Source organism: Tuber melanosporum (assembly GCF_000151645.1).
Source record: "Tuber melanosporum whole genome shotgun sequence assembly, scaffold_113, strain Mel28".
NCBI lineage: Eukaryota > Fungi > Ascomycota > Pezizomycetes > Pezizales > Tuberaceae > Tuber > Tuber melanosporum.
The window spans coordinates 316,331-332,420 of record NW_003298770.1 but is presented as its reverse complement, the minus strand read 5'-3'; the positions used below and the strand labels follow the sequence as shown (position 1 = coordinate 332,420).

Sequence of the window (16,090 nt, the reverse complement as noted above, 5' to 3'; positions counted from 1 at the left end):
TACTACACAACTCCTGACTGACTCTGGACCGAACACATGGCGAGATTCTGCCGGGGGTGGGGTGGGGTGGGGTGGCTGGGCGGGCTTTTTGGTTGGGAAGCCTGAGATTTGCTATGGTATGTCTGGTTGGTTGGTTGAGTTTTTCTGGTTTTTGGTTTTTCTTTTCTTTTCTTTTCTTCTCGAGTAGGGGAGGAAGGATGAGGAGGAGGGAAAGGGAGGGTTCGAAATTTTGATTTTGATTTTGATTTTGATTTTGATGGATGGATGGATGGGTTGGGTAAGGGGGTTGGGGATCGGTGTGATGTGATGTGATGTGATGGAGGTATTTTTATTTTTATTTTTATTTTTATTTTTTTATTCACTTTTATTTTTTTATTTTTTTTTGTTTCGAGGTTTTAAGTAAGTTCTTGTTAGTGCTTTTTCTTTCTTTCTTTTTTTTTCGTTTTATCTTTCTTCTCGGTTTATCTTTCGAGCTGGAGTTGAAGTCGGTGAGTGGTGCTTTGTGCGGGAAGGGGAGGAGTGGAGGGCGAGGAGGGGGGTGTGTTTCCGGGAGTTTGTAGGTGGAGGTGGAAGTGGACTTATTGATACCTGTTATTTAAATTTTGAACAATATCATACGACATGTTGGGGATGTTATTAATGGGTACGTACTTGGTAGAATGAAGGTGGTTATTTATTATAATCGTGATGGAAAGCTCGAGTTTTATCGTGTCCTGCGATGGACCTACTACTACCTACTATCCATGCATGTGAACTGCACGATAGCCTTCCCATAGAGTTCCTAAAAGTGCAAGCTACTGTACAATGTAGAGTATTAGTAGTATTCATAACCCCCCAGCTCGACAAGCAACTATGATACACAAGTATCGTAGCCAAAATTTTGGTTTTTTATGATTCCCAAAATCTCACACCTAGCAACTATCATATCATAGCAAATTCCCTAGTATGATAGCCAGACCCAAACTTCCGAGTTATGATATGATGAATATGCCAACAGGATAGGTCCACGATGCACAAACACATGATTGGTTCCTGGAATATAATTTGTTTTTTTCCTTCTTCCTCTTCACAGCTCTTACTTAACGTCTGATTAGTCAAGTCCATCATCCCGGAGTTCTTCGCGGTTGATAAAGAGAGAAGAGAGGGAGAGAGGAAGGAAGGATTTCGTATAGACGGTAGCCCAGCCGGCCGGTTTCGAAGGTCTATGCTTTGTTTCTATTATTATTATTATTATTATTATTATTACTTTTCACACTTCCCGCTCCCAACCTCCCACCTCACTCGGGTCGACGACTCTGGGGAGCAATGAACGAACGACCCGGGAGCTCTTCTGAGGAAGGCCATCTCGCGCTTTGGGAGGTTGGTCATGGGGAAAACGGCCTGTCTCTGACCGATTCCAACGCTGTACGGGCATCCAGCCAGCCAACCAGCCTCCCTCCCTACCTACCTACCTACCCACCCCGGGTTGATTGAGAACGGATGATGGCCCGCAGAGGTAAATCCTCGATCGGGCTGTCTTAATTTACACGATCCTTTCGGCCGTTGGGATCTCACAATCCTTACCATCGTGCTGGTAGTTATGTTGGCCTCTGATGCCGTCTTTCTTGTATGGGAGCCTTTGGGATTTCTCCATCCTCATATCGGTGTTTGTTGTCGGATCGGGGGGTGGGGGTGGGGGGCGTTGCGAGTGATTCACGAGTTCGATTTTCTAGGTTTGAGTTTTGATACTACGATTTTTTAATTTCGATCGATTGCGAGACTGTTCTTGCTTGCTTGCTTGACTGATCGTTGTTATTGTTATATGTTCTGTTGTGGGTGGGCGGTGGTGACTAGCTTCTACGGTTTTCTGGTGTGGAGCAGGTATGGTATGATGCGTGCCTCCGTTTTTCACGGGAATCTCGGGGTGGGGGGGCTTGATCAGCGTTCTGTCTGGTCCGTGGGGGGAGCGGCTCGTGGATGTTGTCAACTTTTCAACATTTCATCGTCCTTAATTACCAAGGGCTCAACTCATGGGGGGCCAGCAAGCAAGCTCCAGCTCCCAACCCTCCCCTCCATGGACACTCGGATGCCGGTACCGACTCTCCCAAGAAACCTGCGCGCAGTCGTGAGGAAGAAGCGCTCCTCCTATGAGGGCCTTGCAGGCTGGTTCTCCGGGATTGTTTCCGCAGTGTTTACCAACTAGACTGATGATACCAGCATGATACCCACTCTCTCGCGAGGGAGAGATTATATCATTAACGAACATCACCATAAACACTCACCGAGCCCCTCCCGGAGAGAAAAACTTACCCCTTACCTGTTCGTCTTCGGCCTCACGCAAAACTATGGATATCATTCCTCGCCAGCATTATAGCATCCCCTCATCCCCATCACAGCCCATCACTCCCACCGACAACAGTCCGCCCAGCACGTGCAGCACATGACCAACCCAAGCCCCTGGAACTCTGCATTCCCCATACTCGGGGCCAAAAAACCTGATATGTTCAATGGCTTTTTTTTTTTTATCCCTGTTTTTCACATGAGAAGGGGATAGCTTAAGCTTTTTTGGGGATTTTATTTACGCGTATTTGGGTATCATATTTGGGAATGAACCGCTCTTATCACATCACAAACTGTTCCTACAGTGGGGTGCTGGAGACATGGGATTATCGGATGGGCGGTCGGGTATCGCACGTAGCTTCGATGGGGTGAAAGTAGAGGTGGGGGTGTGGTTGTGGTCATGGTCGTGATAGTGATCAAGATACTGTTCTCCCGCACGGCGCACGGTGAACAAAGACCCGAGGGACTGACCACCTGAAGGGCTGTTTAACCGTACTCATATAGCCCACGATGTCATCCATAAATACCACTCACTAAAGGGGAAGGAGAAACACCCTTCGCTACCCAGAAGGGTAATATATATAAAAAACACAAATTAGTCACCACCAAGCTAAGAGAATCATCCGACGGGAAAAAATAAAATAAAATAAAATAAACTATGCATTGCAAGGGAATCGAACCCCTGCCAATTGCTTGGAAGGCAATTATCCTACCACTGGACCAGCAATGCCCGACGTGCTTCAACACATTTTTGCGAATCAGGTTCTAGTTCGGCGAAAGGGTTCGGGGAAACACGAGAGAGCATTTTTCACTCCCATCGGAGTTTCAGTCGCATCAACTAATGTTTACTTGGAATTCCATTTCTTCCTATCATACTACCCTAACCTACCATCACGCACCTGACAAGGTCGTGTAGAAAGGGGGCGGTTGGCAAACTCACAAACTTAAGTTTCGAGGTAAACTGTCATATCCCCCCCGAAAAAACCAAATCCAACAAACACCATCTCCATCCGTCTACCGCGCATACAGTCATTACCGATCCTGTGACGCTTGCTTGGCCGAGTGAATTGAGGGGAGAAAGAAAGTCGACCCGAACTATATATTATATATATTCACGGAGGGGGGGAAGAAAAACTCATACGGTGGGATCCCAATATGGCTGGAGAAGAAGAACTTCTTCCGTTCCGTAATTGCTGGAATTGACGTATATATACGGGGCTGCGGTGGGGTGGTTTGACGCTTGGGAAGCATAGCTTACACATGGGGGCCGGTATGGGGAATCATACTCGAGTATGATAATGTGCTACTCTCTCTTTCACACCCCGTGGAGTTGGCCAGTCCTTCGTGCTAGTCGGAATAAGGCATAAGGTTTTCTTTTCTTCATTCTCTCTTTCCATTTGCGGGCCAGGATAGATATTTTCTGGATCACGATATTTCTGGGGAGTTTGTTTCTTATAGCGTTACGTTCTTTTTTTGGTCGATTGGGTTGGATTTTAGGATTGTTGGCTATTCACCAACAACACTACCATATATGTCCCACGGACCCGGGATGGGGGGGGGTTCATCAGTTGTTGTCCATGGTTTTTTCCCTCTCGCTCAGTGTGCTTCGTTCGTTCACGGTGATCTCACTCGCACCGTTGCATCCTTTATTATAAGTCGTTTTCCACATCCCTCCCTCGACGTCTCGAGGTGTCGTTGGTAGGATATCATTCATAATAAATTGATCTTTCACTCGGCGAATCCGAGCGCTGAGAGCTAGGTATTGGATTCCTGGAGAAACTTTACGCGACATATGGACTAAAGTAGAGGGTTGGAAGGGAGAAGGTGTTCAATAGTTCCGTACTGTGTTGAGAAAAAAAAAATGAACCAGATAAAAGTAAGATATTGTCAACCAGCTAGCTAGGTATCCTGGTAGATAAGGGACTGGTCGCTGTGTAATAATAGTCGTTGGGGGGTAGCAAGTATATACTCGAGTACAGTAGATAAAGTGGTCCGCAGTGAACACCCTCTTTGCCATCACTATCAAGCATCTCAGAAACGCGGGATGACTGAAGTGCCCCAGACCTCGGTACGGCGACTTATAGATCCATACAATCTCCTATCCTCCTGGCACATTGCGCTTTCGGTTCTTATAATTTAACTGATGACGGGGGTATATATGAAACTCCACTTAAACTTCTTCTCCCACTGATGGATCGATTCCACCAATGCCAACACTCGGACCTGGATGGGGTGAAGTGGAGCTGTCTACTCTCCTCGTATGCTAACAACTTTGTTCATTTGACATAAGTACATCAAGACTTTCGCGAATTCAGATACTGGTGCTTGGTTATCCCCCCTCGAAGAGTAGTAGGGAACACTCTCACTCTACTACGATATCTACAAGTGCGAACAACACGGCCACTATTACACCCCTCGCACCCCACCCCCTCTTCTAGCTCATACAAGTCGTCGTGTCCGCAGAATGCCATTCGATCGAGCACCAATGCCCGGTGAATGATTGGGACGGTACCATCTACTCGATAACCAAGAGCAAGACTCCAATATGGAAACCCCAGGGGGGGACGTACATGTGGGGTATCCGGGCACTTTCCTCTCCTCCTTGAGGTGTTCAACGGGAATATACGTAGAGGAGAATTCGTAATGTACCGGATCCAAACTGGGTGAATGGGTAGTAGACCGGGGGGAAGGGACGTCTCAAGATATCTTATAAAGTGCCTAACGTATGTACAGTGCAGTTCCCTCCCCCCCCCTCCCATTTTCCCAAACATCAAAAGTGTTCACCCTCACATCACGGGATATCACTTCACCCCCCATGGGCACATCGCCAGGGGAATTTCTTGTCCCCCGTTTTTTCCCATTCCATTGGTTTTTTTTCTTTACCGATGACTTTTATTGATTTCATTAGTTGACCGAACAGCTACTATAACTATCATAACTCCCACCCAAAGTCTCCCGACTTGGAGGTGACGAAAAAAGAACAAAGAGGCACAAGGGCTTATACATGTCATGCCACCGATACCGGAAGCGACAACCCTAGCGCAATCCCGTGCCAGACATGACATGGAAAAAGGTGTCCGACTTCTCGCAAGTGCTCGGGAGGAGCGTGTGTACAGTATCGTACTTGCACGTATTCACTATCCCCCCCCCGAGTGGTAGTTATGACACCCGAAGTATAGGTGCGCATGAATTGCTGGGGATAGTCATATATAGTATAATCCCGCGAGTCCCCGCCCCGAACAAGAGGTTATGCACCCTAGCGAGAACTAGAGCTTTAACCCCCAGATCTCTGAGCTCCACAATGTAGGGCAAGGCATGGCAAGGCAAGCGCAGGCACCCGACCACACCGATACCACAATCCCGCACCTTCAACTTCCGGGGCTATCAACTCATTCCAGAGTTCCGTATGACAGCCCAGCTCCGGCGGCGCTGGATATCGAGAGGGTGACGACATTTTTCCCCCTCTTTTATCAACTTATGATACAATCTTTCAGGGGAGGACAGCCAAGACTTTGGATACACCAGACGTTACGGGACACGATTGTAGGACGCTTCGATATCATTTTGTTATCCTTGTTCGCCGACCCGGCATCAACAATATGATACACTGCTCGGGTACTTGAGTTACAGCACAGCACAGGTACCATACGAGCCTCCGTGCAGGCGAGGACTCTCTACACATACTTCACGGATCGGTCCCCATCCGTGGCCTGCTTCGTTGGTACTGTACTGTATGTCCTTTGCATATATTGTGATATATGCGATGGGTGGGAAAGCGACATGTTGAACCCTATGTATGTATGTGTTATACTTGTATTTACGTACTCTATGTAAATACGTGTGCATACATACATACATACATACATACATACATACATACATACATACGTACGTACGTACATACATCCTTCCCCCTCACTACTCATACCTAACAAACCTGACAACTTCCAAGTATGAAGGTTCCCTCCCACACTCCAACCAAGCCAAAATAGGCCAATCTCTACGAGTAAAATCCCACCAACACCTTCCCCCTTCCCAGCGCGAAACGCGGGGAAGTAACCGAGCACCGGTCAAAACCTCCGAAATCCAATGGCCTGAAACACTACGAGTGATACTTCATGCACACATACTACGAGGATGAGAGTGGAGACGGCCAGTGCAGTGAGTGGAGAATCTAATGTTTCAACTAGAAAGAGAGCCGCCAAACCTAACACAAAAACAAAAAACTTGAAAACTGTATATGCTAGGCAGTTAACAATGCTACTCAAAAGAAATGAAGAAAAACAGACCAAACAAATTCCCACAGACATGTATACTCAACGAAGAAAGAGAAACACATGGACAATGACATGGACAAGCCGCGGGAGATAGGAGAGAAAGAAAACAAGAAAAAGAAGAGGGCTCGTTATCGAATCCGGCCAGCGCGGATCCCTTGACAAGTATAGTATAGTATATAGTATAGTAAGATATGGAAAAAATATAATAGAAAGCCATCCTGCCCCCGTGGACGCGGTTTTCTTCTCGTTCCCTTTTTCGTCGCCGGTGTGCCGAGCACCTTCAAACCCCCATCAGAACAAAAGGCTGGAGGCAAGAAAAGAAGAAAAGAAAAAGGGTTCGTCATCAAATCGTGATCCTCGTTTTCGCTCTCGATGATTTCGTTCGTAACCTTTATATACATATCATTTCCATCAGACTCATTCGGCATCGCCCCACCGGGAGCCTATGATCCGACCCACACAACCAACAATTTTTTTTGTTTCATTTTGCTCTATTCAGGGAACTTAGATATTTCTCCTTACTCAACACGGTTTCTTTGTTCTTTTTTCTTATAAACCCACTTCTCCAATAATTTTAGATGCCTCGCGGTAAGTTTTCAGGAGTCTCTCGCACTTCTCCCTCTCGGCCTTGATAGCGTCATCCTCGTACAGGAGGTCACCGAAGAATTCCTCCTTGTACAGCTCTGTCACGAGCCTGTTCTGGACGGCGTCCTTACTGAAATTGACGAGGAAGTGCATAACTGCTTTGGGAACTTGATCCTGAATTGTCTCGCGGACAATGTTAAAGTAGGAAGAGATGAGTCGGCGAATCAGCTCTGTCTCCATCTGTTCCCTCTCGGTCAGGGCTGGCTCATCAGGAGTTGGGGTGAAGGTTGGAGTTGGCTCCTGAATGTGTAAGTGTGGATGGTTAGCATATATTGCAATGAAGTGGGTCTTTTTTTTGTCGCGTACTAGACTAGTATCATCGAAATTCTGTGAAAGCCTTGACATGTCGAACGCAGGCTTCTCGTTCCTTTCCATTCCACGCCTGATGCTCTGGGTGAAACTCGGTTCAGGTGCAGATCTTGGGGCAGCTCCACTGGTTGCTGGCATACTACCCTCCTTCCCAAAGAAGTAGTTCAGGAAAGAGTCGGTTGTTTTGTTGGTCGTTGACCCCGATGAAGGGTGCACTTGAGGACTGCTTGGCCGCCCATTGATATTCATGGCAGAGCTAATAGCTGAGGATTCCAATGAGCCAGGGGCAGGCGAAATCGATCTCGACTCACCACGACCATGCATCATCCGGGCACGTTCAATTATTGGATTCTCCTCATACTCGGGCCCACCCTCACCATTAAGCATTGGGGGTACAGAGGAGTTGCTCATACTTGTGGGCTTGCGCCTATCACGCTCCTTCCTTCTCTCGAATGCCTGAGCCTTACGCTCCTTCTCCTGTTTATTTTGGATGACGGATGACATAGCCGATGCTGCACCAAGGAAGTTGGGATGGTTAGTGTTGATATAGGCTCGTTGTATTGCGATCAAACTCTCGACATATGTCGATGTAGGTCCTAGCCGCTCCCTCAACAAGTCACTCACTACCTCGATCAACTTGGCCTGCAGCCTGGGGAATCTTGAAAGTTCCGTGCTCCCACAAGTATGGCAAATCTTGATGAGCTCTTCGTAAACTAACTCGACACATCGGTGGGATGGAATCTCCAATAATCTTATCTGCGGCTTGACAAGCAAATCGAAAGCCAACTCCGGAACAAATAAGCTGGGCCTTGGTCCGGTGGAGTTTCTGATGGCTGTTCGGATGTCGAGGACCGAAAGGTTGGTGGTGGGATCAATTAGCTCGAGTGAGTTGCCGAAAACACTGTTAAAGATGTAGTATATCCGTGCACCACCACACAGTTCCTTAGTGGAGATTTCGGATGAAGTACCATCAATAGATGAAATAAATGAGCTGGCGAATCGTGTCATGAGCTGTAGAATTAAGGAGCCCTAAGAAGGTTAGCTCCCGTCCTGTAATACGACATTAAACAAACATACTCTATGTTCTTTACCACTAAAATGCATATCCCCATAAGACGCAAGCTCTTGTTGGGTCTGGCCCATAAGGGTATTAAGTCTAGCTTTGATGTCAGGTAGCCGATCCCTGATGTGTTGCATCAATGTCTATTCATGTTAGCCTCACATATTTTAAATAGCGATGTTAAGATAGCCCAAACATACACTATTCAAGCTTTTTGCTAGGAATTGGGTGCCGCATCTATGTGCCATATTGCGGTAAGCCGGATGAAATTTGAAAAACTCCTGCTCGGCCTTGAGAGCCTCAGAAAGAGACTTGTTCCCTTGGATATCCTGTTGCGATCGATTGACCACTCCGATAAATCCAAGCTTCAATGGGTAAACTCTTCCAGAGAGAATCTCGAGAGCGTTGGTGCCATGATCCATCAAGTCCAACTTGGTGAGAACGCCGATTGTCCGCTTGCCTTGTGGGTCAACTTGGCGGGCAAGCTTCAAAGCTTCAGAATTCACGAGATCAACATTTGCCGGGGAAACAGCAAGGATGATACTGTTGGGCTTGGCGATGTACTCGGTTATCAGATTCCTCGTTTGCTTCTCGATATCTGTTGGTTGGTCTCCAATTGGAACCTATATGTGCGCAAACTTGAGTCAGCCGCAACTCTCCGGTTCAGGATCAGCTGAATAAGAAAAAAAAAGAAAAAACCTTTGTCAAACCCGGCAAGTCCACCAATGTCAAACTAAGAACATGAGGAGAGTAGATTTTCAGGTTAATAGGAGCCCTATTGATACCCTTGTTGTTACCGGCAATCCGAGATGTTTCTGCCTCTATTTCCCTCTTGATTTCGCTGAAATCATAGTACCGTCTGCCAGGCTGATGCAGAAACTCTCCAAACTCGGGCTGGTCGGAGTTGCCCTCCCGGGTGTGCGGTTCCGCACTGCTTCCTTCATCGTTGGGGATGTTGATGAGTTGAAGAATGAGCGGGCGACGAGTGACAATGCCTGAGCCACGTGGGAGAAAATCACGACCAACGATGTTTTCGAGCACCGAGGATTTCCCGCTAGATTGAGAGCCGACAACTACCTATCAAGCGTATCATCATCAGCCGATGTCTCTAAACATAGGGAAACAAATCCTCCAAAACAAGCAGCCAGCGTGGGACTTTTGTAGATTTTTTTCTTACGATTTGAGGTAAATCTAAGCCAGAATCGGATCCAATAGTATTAAAGACCTGCAGTTAGAGTTAGATAACATCCGATGACTGCACATTTTCCGAACGCAAGGGAGAGAGAGAGAAGAGTTACAAGATCCTGCAGCTTATTCACTACACCGAGCAAATCTTCGCTGTGAAGCTGGTCAGTATAACCGTTTTGAAACATACTTTTGAGTGGAAAAAAAACGCCTACCCGAGACAAGCCATCGTGAGAGCAAGTGGGGGAAAAGAGAGAGCGATAGAGAAGATAAAAAGAAGAGGCGAGCTTCCTGCGGGGCAAAAAGCCTCGTGAGGGTTCCAGTGAAAGGTGAGCGGGGAAGGTGAGTTGTTTGTGTGCTGGCGAATTGATGAGTAGTGAGTACAGTATCGCAGAGCAATAGGAATCCACTGGAGAGAAACTTGGGGGTGTGAGGAAGTGCAAAACAACGAAGCAGCCAATGATTGCTGGCGTGCTGTAGCCAACCACAACCGCAGGAGTTCTGAGAATGCAGAGGTTCAATTAAGCTCGCACACGCGGGTCCTCAAGCGAACGACTCAGGATACCGTAGGCGTGCAACTCACGGTCCTAGTTGAGGAAGAACTTTTTATGACAAGTAGTCAAAGTTGTCCCGCTGTGAACTTTTTGGAGAAAATGAGAAAAGGGGCTCAGCTTCGGATGATTCGTTTTTATCCCCTTGCCTTTGTGACCGGTATTTTGTCAGGATTGTGTTTTGCCACTCAAAAATCTGCAAATTTCTATAAATTCTATTGTTTTCCTGTTGCCCTCCTAACCTTTGTTTTGCTTTTGCCCCCCGGAATGACACAGAGCAGGACCGGGCCGAGGTAAGCTGGTAAGGATCTCATATGGAAAAACTATTTTCCGAACAAGGGTCGCTTATGTACAAACTTGGCGACAAAAGAAATCGGCACCCCCATTTTACACCAAAAATAGCTGATTTTAAACACACTCAACTTGCCCAAAAGAAATGGAAAATTAATGAAATCAATTCCATAGTGTAGGAAATTATGTAGACCTGTCAGGTAGAAATTATAATAATTTTCCCACACCAACCAGGAGGCTGAGAGTCAATGGAACAGCTCAGATGCTGTTGTAATATACAATTTGTATGGGAAGCCCATCCAAAATTAGAAGTACCATTTTCCTACCCTTGGAATTTCTGCTATTGCACCATGGATACTAACCAACAGAGCTTATTGCTTACAAATGATAATATCTAGATGGCTTTAAAGGCTCTAGCAAATTTTCTATTATTATTTTTTATGGATAGACAAAGCTGAGATTTTGCAAAGCGAAAATGCCTATAAATTTTTTGGTGCAAAGTGGAAGGGTGCAGATTTGTGGTTGCTGCCCTGAGAGGGAAAAGACTGCCGAGACAAGACACCGAGACGAGACGACGTCATTCCTTGCGCATTGTGATCGGGTCGAATCTTCTGTACTCGTAAAGCTTTCTGGTACGGAAGGCCTGTGGTTCTTTTGCTCAACTGTGACCATACGCAAGCAAATTGCTGGTATAAGAGGGCGCCCTTGCACCACCATGAGCCCCGCCGTTGGCAAATCTTTTTTGTCCTTTCCTTCTTCTCCCTCTACGTTGAGGAGTCTACTGAGCATCACACGATTAACAACGTTCAGACCGTCAACCGCCTGCTGCGCAACTAGGCTGGTTTCGACCCCAATAATCCACAGAATGCCTCTCGTTCGCCTCCCCTACACATGATCAGTTTCACCGATTCCCCCGCTTACAGCTGTTTTCTTCTGCTAGGTTACTATCAATCAATCGCTCCGCGAATCGTAAGTCCTACGATAGTGTACCGTACTGTATAAAAGATCAACCAGTGCTAACCTTTTGCGTCATATCAGTCTTAAGAAACATGGAGTTATTCCCGACGGTTTGTCCTCTTACACAATTTCGAGGGACTCCTTTCGTGCTAATACTAGCTATCATGCCATAGTTGTGGACGACTTCACTCCAACAACCATGCTATCAATCGCATATCCCAACGCGAACAAAGAGGTCTCTCTCGGGAACACCCTCAAGCCCGAGGACACACAAGAAAGACCCACGATCCAAATAACTCCAGAGGGAATCGACGAGTCACAAACATACACCATTGTAATTAAATCAGCCATGACACACATCCATTCTTGTTATATATTTGTGAAGGAGAAGGAGTGGCATGCTGACGAAACCAACCTTAACTCCAACCCCCCACCAGGTTCTAACAGATCCAGATGCACCATCTCGCGACAACCCAGAATGGTCCGAATTCTGCCATTGGGTCATTACCGACGTCAAGCTTCCCTCCTTGGAAGCCCTCTCGTCCGCTCAGACTGTCGAGGCTGCTTCAGTCAACCTTTCCGATACGAGTGAGCTCGTGGAATACATGGGACCAGCGCCGCCAGAGAAGACTAAAAAGCACAGATACGTCTTTCTCCTATACAGGAATGAGAACTCGAAGAAGCTGGAGGGTCCAACTAGGAGGAAGAAGTGGGGGAATGATGATTACAGAAAGGGAGCAAGGCAGTGGGCTGATAAGTATGGTCTTTCACTCGTTGGTAGGACCCGCATTATATATCCCTCTATTGGGTAATTTTCCTTGCTGACCTTGTTTCTTGTTGTTTGTAGGTGCGAACTTTTTCTTTGCTCAGAATTCGAAGCAGTGAGAGTGACTCAGGCAATCGAGAAATAAAATTCAAACATCCTTCTCATGATAACTTGTCTTCCACCCCATGAAATCGCACAAACACATAAATTAGCCATCTTTAAAAAATAATAAAAAATAGAAAATAACACTTTCGCACAAAGAAAAAAGAAACATGAAGCCCCAAACGGGCCAAAACATCCCAACCGTGACTACCACCGGAGTCCTTATGCACCCAGACATCCCACCCTAAACGCTACCAAAAGATGGTCCGGGTCAGAAGACCCCATGCTATCTATCGCAACAATCACTCCCCCATCAATCCATCCATCCATCCAACCCCCCTCTCCCTCAGCAAGCTCGAAGAAGGCTTAGAAATTCAACCTCATCTCACCCGCATACTGATTCTTTTTCGATCTCCGCGGACTCGGTGTATTCCCCTCTCCTTTCACCTCCTTATTCTGCTTGCCACTCGGGGAGGCAGCTCGAGCAGGTCCGGCCCCATGCCGCAACCTCCTAAACACAGACGTGAACCTCGACCCCGCCGAAGAGGATTTCGCCGAAGCGTCCGGTAGAAGGCTTTGAACAGTCGAAGTGGAAGAGTCAATGGAGGATCTGAGATGGGATGTGCCGGACATGATGAAGTGTGTTTTAGAAAAACGTGGAGTGGTAGAGGAAGGACCTAGTATTCGTGGGGACGGTTGTGGGGTTGTTTCTCGCTCCTTTTCTCAGGCAGGAAAGAGGTGTGAAAGGTGGGAAAGAGTAAATGATCCTCCAGCAGCTTTGTTAATTAGAAAACCGAGCGATTACTTAGAGCACCAAACTCGACGCAGAAGTTGGCGAATAACGAAAGACCGGAGACACGAGCCCTTTTATCTATCCCCTCTAAACAGCTGCCGAGCACATGAACGTAGTGAGATACTTTTCTCAAAAGATAAGGAAATTAGGAAAATACTCGACCCCACCACCCCGCTACCGCTCAAGGTTCTACCTTACACCAACCCACGCCCTTCCAATTCACCTCCATATATTGCATGCCGTCCACCATTTACCCAAACACCCCAAAACAGGAACACCCAACGCGTCATCCCACACGTGAGCAAAGTATACCGCTACTCTATCCAGTCCTGAAAACCCAGTCAACACTCACCAACATGTGGACAAACGGGTCTTGACGAGTCCGGGTTTCCGAGAATACCGGTACTTGTATGAATGATATGACTCTGGCGACAAGATCATCGTTATACAGCTACTAGTGGTGGCAGGAAAGGAAAGCCTGTCCATTTTCATATGCAAGGACAGTACGGTAGGCCTACCGTACGAGTACAGTACCGTGGTTGTATAAGTACTCTCGTACTGTGCCAGGGATTGACGAGGATGGGTGCAAAACCATACTTTGCAACCCCCACCCGCCGCTCCAATCAAATTTATTGTTACATACGATACCGGTAGTGAAAACTACTCGTACTCTACAGGTGAGACTGCTGAACCAGCATTAGCTAGTCTAACTCGCCTATGGATAAGCGGATACTCGCGTGGTGGATGGTTGCATGGAGGTAGATGAAAGAAAGGTTGATGGGTCGAGAGCATCTCGGTACCGGTGCAATAATAATACTCGAGTAGTGGCATCCCTCTCTCCCTGTGGACTAAGGAAGGTATAAAGTTGTTATGGTGAAGTGCAAGTGCATCCGATAGATAACCTAATCACATTGGTCTAATAAGAAATATCTACCCGGTATGCAATCTACGGGTAGTGAACCTTCTTGTTCAAGTGTGCCCAGATAATGGCACGTGGCTAGACTGATAATAAGGAACAAGGGAAGAGAAGAGAGAGAGAGAGGGAAATAACCGCCCCCGAGTATCGGAGCGGTATCGTACGAGTACAAATACTGGGTACAAGTATCGCACATGGGCAAGAGGGATGATGAATCGTGATTCGAGTGCGTGGCCTGTAAAAACACATATTGCCCCCAATCGCTCAATAAGAGCTTTTAATCATGAGATATATATTGAACTAGATGTCAGGCACCCATCTGTTAATAATATTTTGTTCAACGTACAGTACTCTATCCAACGCCCCCCACTTCACAACCATGTGAACCCCCAGCGAGGCACGGCATGGCTTGGCTTGCTACTGCTGTTAAAATCAAGGGAGCATTTGTATGATTAACCAAGTCTCTCCCTTCTCACTGAGGGTTCACACAGTCTACCAAATCAACGATAATACAACAACCTCATCCCTCGATATCCAGTTTTAAGTTATTCTACCAACCACGTTCTCGCCATGACAGCCACGTTTCACTCCAAGCCCGCGGTGTAGGGACTGATGTGGGAATTGTCCAATGGATTTATACGGCAATACGACTCGGCGTAACCGACATCCCGTCACTGCGAGCTGGTTATATCATTGCTATGACTCCGTCGGTATGGTAGGTGGTACGATATCCTGTTGGGGTTGGGCATGGACCCGATACGTATGGACTTAGCTGAGGATATCATACTTTATCGTACAGTACAGATATGATAGCAGGGAATAAATTCCCAACTTTCGAAGATCTCCCCCCAATTTACCGGACAATGTTGCGAGTCGGGTTGTGCGATAGCATGGGAAGGTATCGATCGACTCGAGCATCCATGGCAGGGATTACTATACAATACCGGTATGAAATACTATCGAATATGGTAGTCATCGGTAACAGGTTTAGGGTTATCGATGGGGTAAGACGGTCACTCTCACGAAACTTTACCCTTCTCCAAGAAATGGTTATATTATCATAATTGTTTTATAATACAAGCGGAATTGTGGAAGCATCGTGAGTTAGTATACAGGGAGCAGTAAGCTCGAGCACAAAATTTAATATGATAATATGAATGGATCGGGAAAGTAGCTAATAGGCGCAGTAGGTTTCGGCAAGCCCAGATTGGCAGGGTATACGGAATCTCCACCGTTCAGCTCCAGCCAAAGACAAGCCAAAATCCGATAAACGCGCCAGAGCACCACAGGACACAACACAATACAACCACCAATGGTGTAAGATGAATAATAAAAAAAGACCACCCACCCATAGCATAGCAATGAAAAAGCTACGACAAAAGGTGATAATAAAAAAACAAAAAAGCACCAACACCACAACACCGTCGAAAAGATGAAAACGAAACCGCCCACGTTTCTCCTCCCATCCTATTCTCATATCCCCATCCCCTCCCCCTCCAAACACCCTTTGCAAAAGCAATACACACCCTCCTCTTCCGCACACCCCGAGCACACCGTCACATCGCAAGAATCGCACCGGCGCGTGCACACATAACACGTAAACCCGTCACACCTGCCGCAATTCGTCACGGTAGCGAATGAAGTAGCGAACGACTGGACCCTGGAGCAGACGTGGCAGCGAGGCGTTCCTCCCGCCGCTACTAACACTCTGCCTAGGCCTAGCGGTACTTCCACCGGATTGTCTTGCGAGGTGTGCATGTAGTCGTCGTAGTCTTCCATTTCTATGGGAGGGGAGGAAGCTCGGAGGCGCTTTAGCTTTGGGGCTTGAGTTGTTGTTGTTGCAGTTGAGGGGGAGGTGCGGTAGGAGAGTTTTGGTATGGCTGATTTCAACTTTGGGATGGCGGTGGTGGTGGTGTTGT

General features: G+C 47.0%; 2 protein-coding genes; one reads left to right on the top strand and one right to left on the bottom strand.

The window, feature by feature from the left end:
* Positions 1-6,481: 6,481 nt before the first annotated feature.
* Positions 6,482-10,447, bottom strand: GSTUM_00001624001 (uncharacterized protein). XM_002835723.2 has 9 exons: positions 10,011-10,447; positions 9,909-9,948; positions 9,788-9,835; positions 9,310-9,687; positions 8,811-9,233; positions 8,628-8,753; positions 7,947-8,579; positions 7,548-7,568; positions 6,482-7,481 (listed from the first exon to the last, which is right to left on the bottom strand). Exons 1-9 carry the CDS (start codon positions 10,022-10,024, stop codon positions 7,146-7,148), a joined length of 2,019 nt encoding a protein of 672 aa, XP_002835769.1. The 5' UTR covers positions 10,025-10,447; the 3' UTR covers positions 6,482-7,145.
* A 665-nt stretch (positions 10,448-11,112) lies between these two features.
* Positions 11,113-12,530, top strand: GSTUM_00001623001 (uncharacterized protein; the record flags this gene model as incomplete). XM_002835722.2 has 6 exons in its annotated part: positions 11,113-11,511; positions 11,578-11,606; positions 11,676-11,704; positions 11,768-11,928; positions 12,032-12,371; positions 12,442-12,530. 6 exons carry the CDS (start codon positions 11,113-11,115, stop codon positions 12,477-12,479), a joined length of 996 nt encoding a protein of 331 aa, XP_002835768.1. The 3' UTR covers positions 12,480-12,530.
* Positions 12,531-16,090: the final 3,560 nt, after the last annotated feature.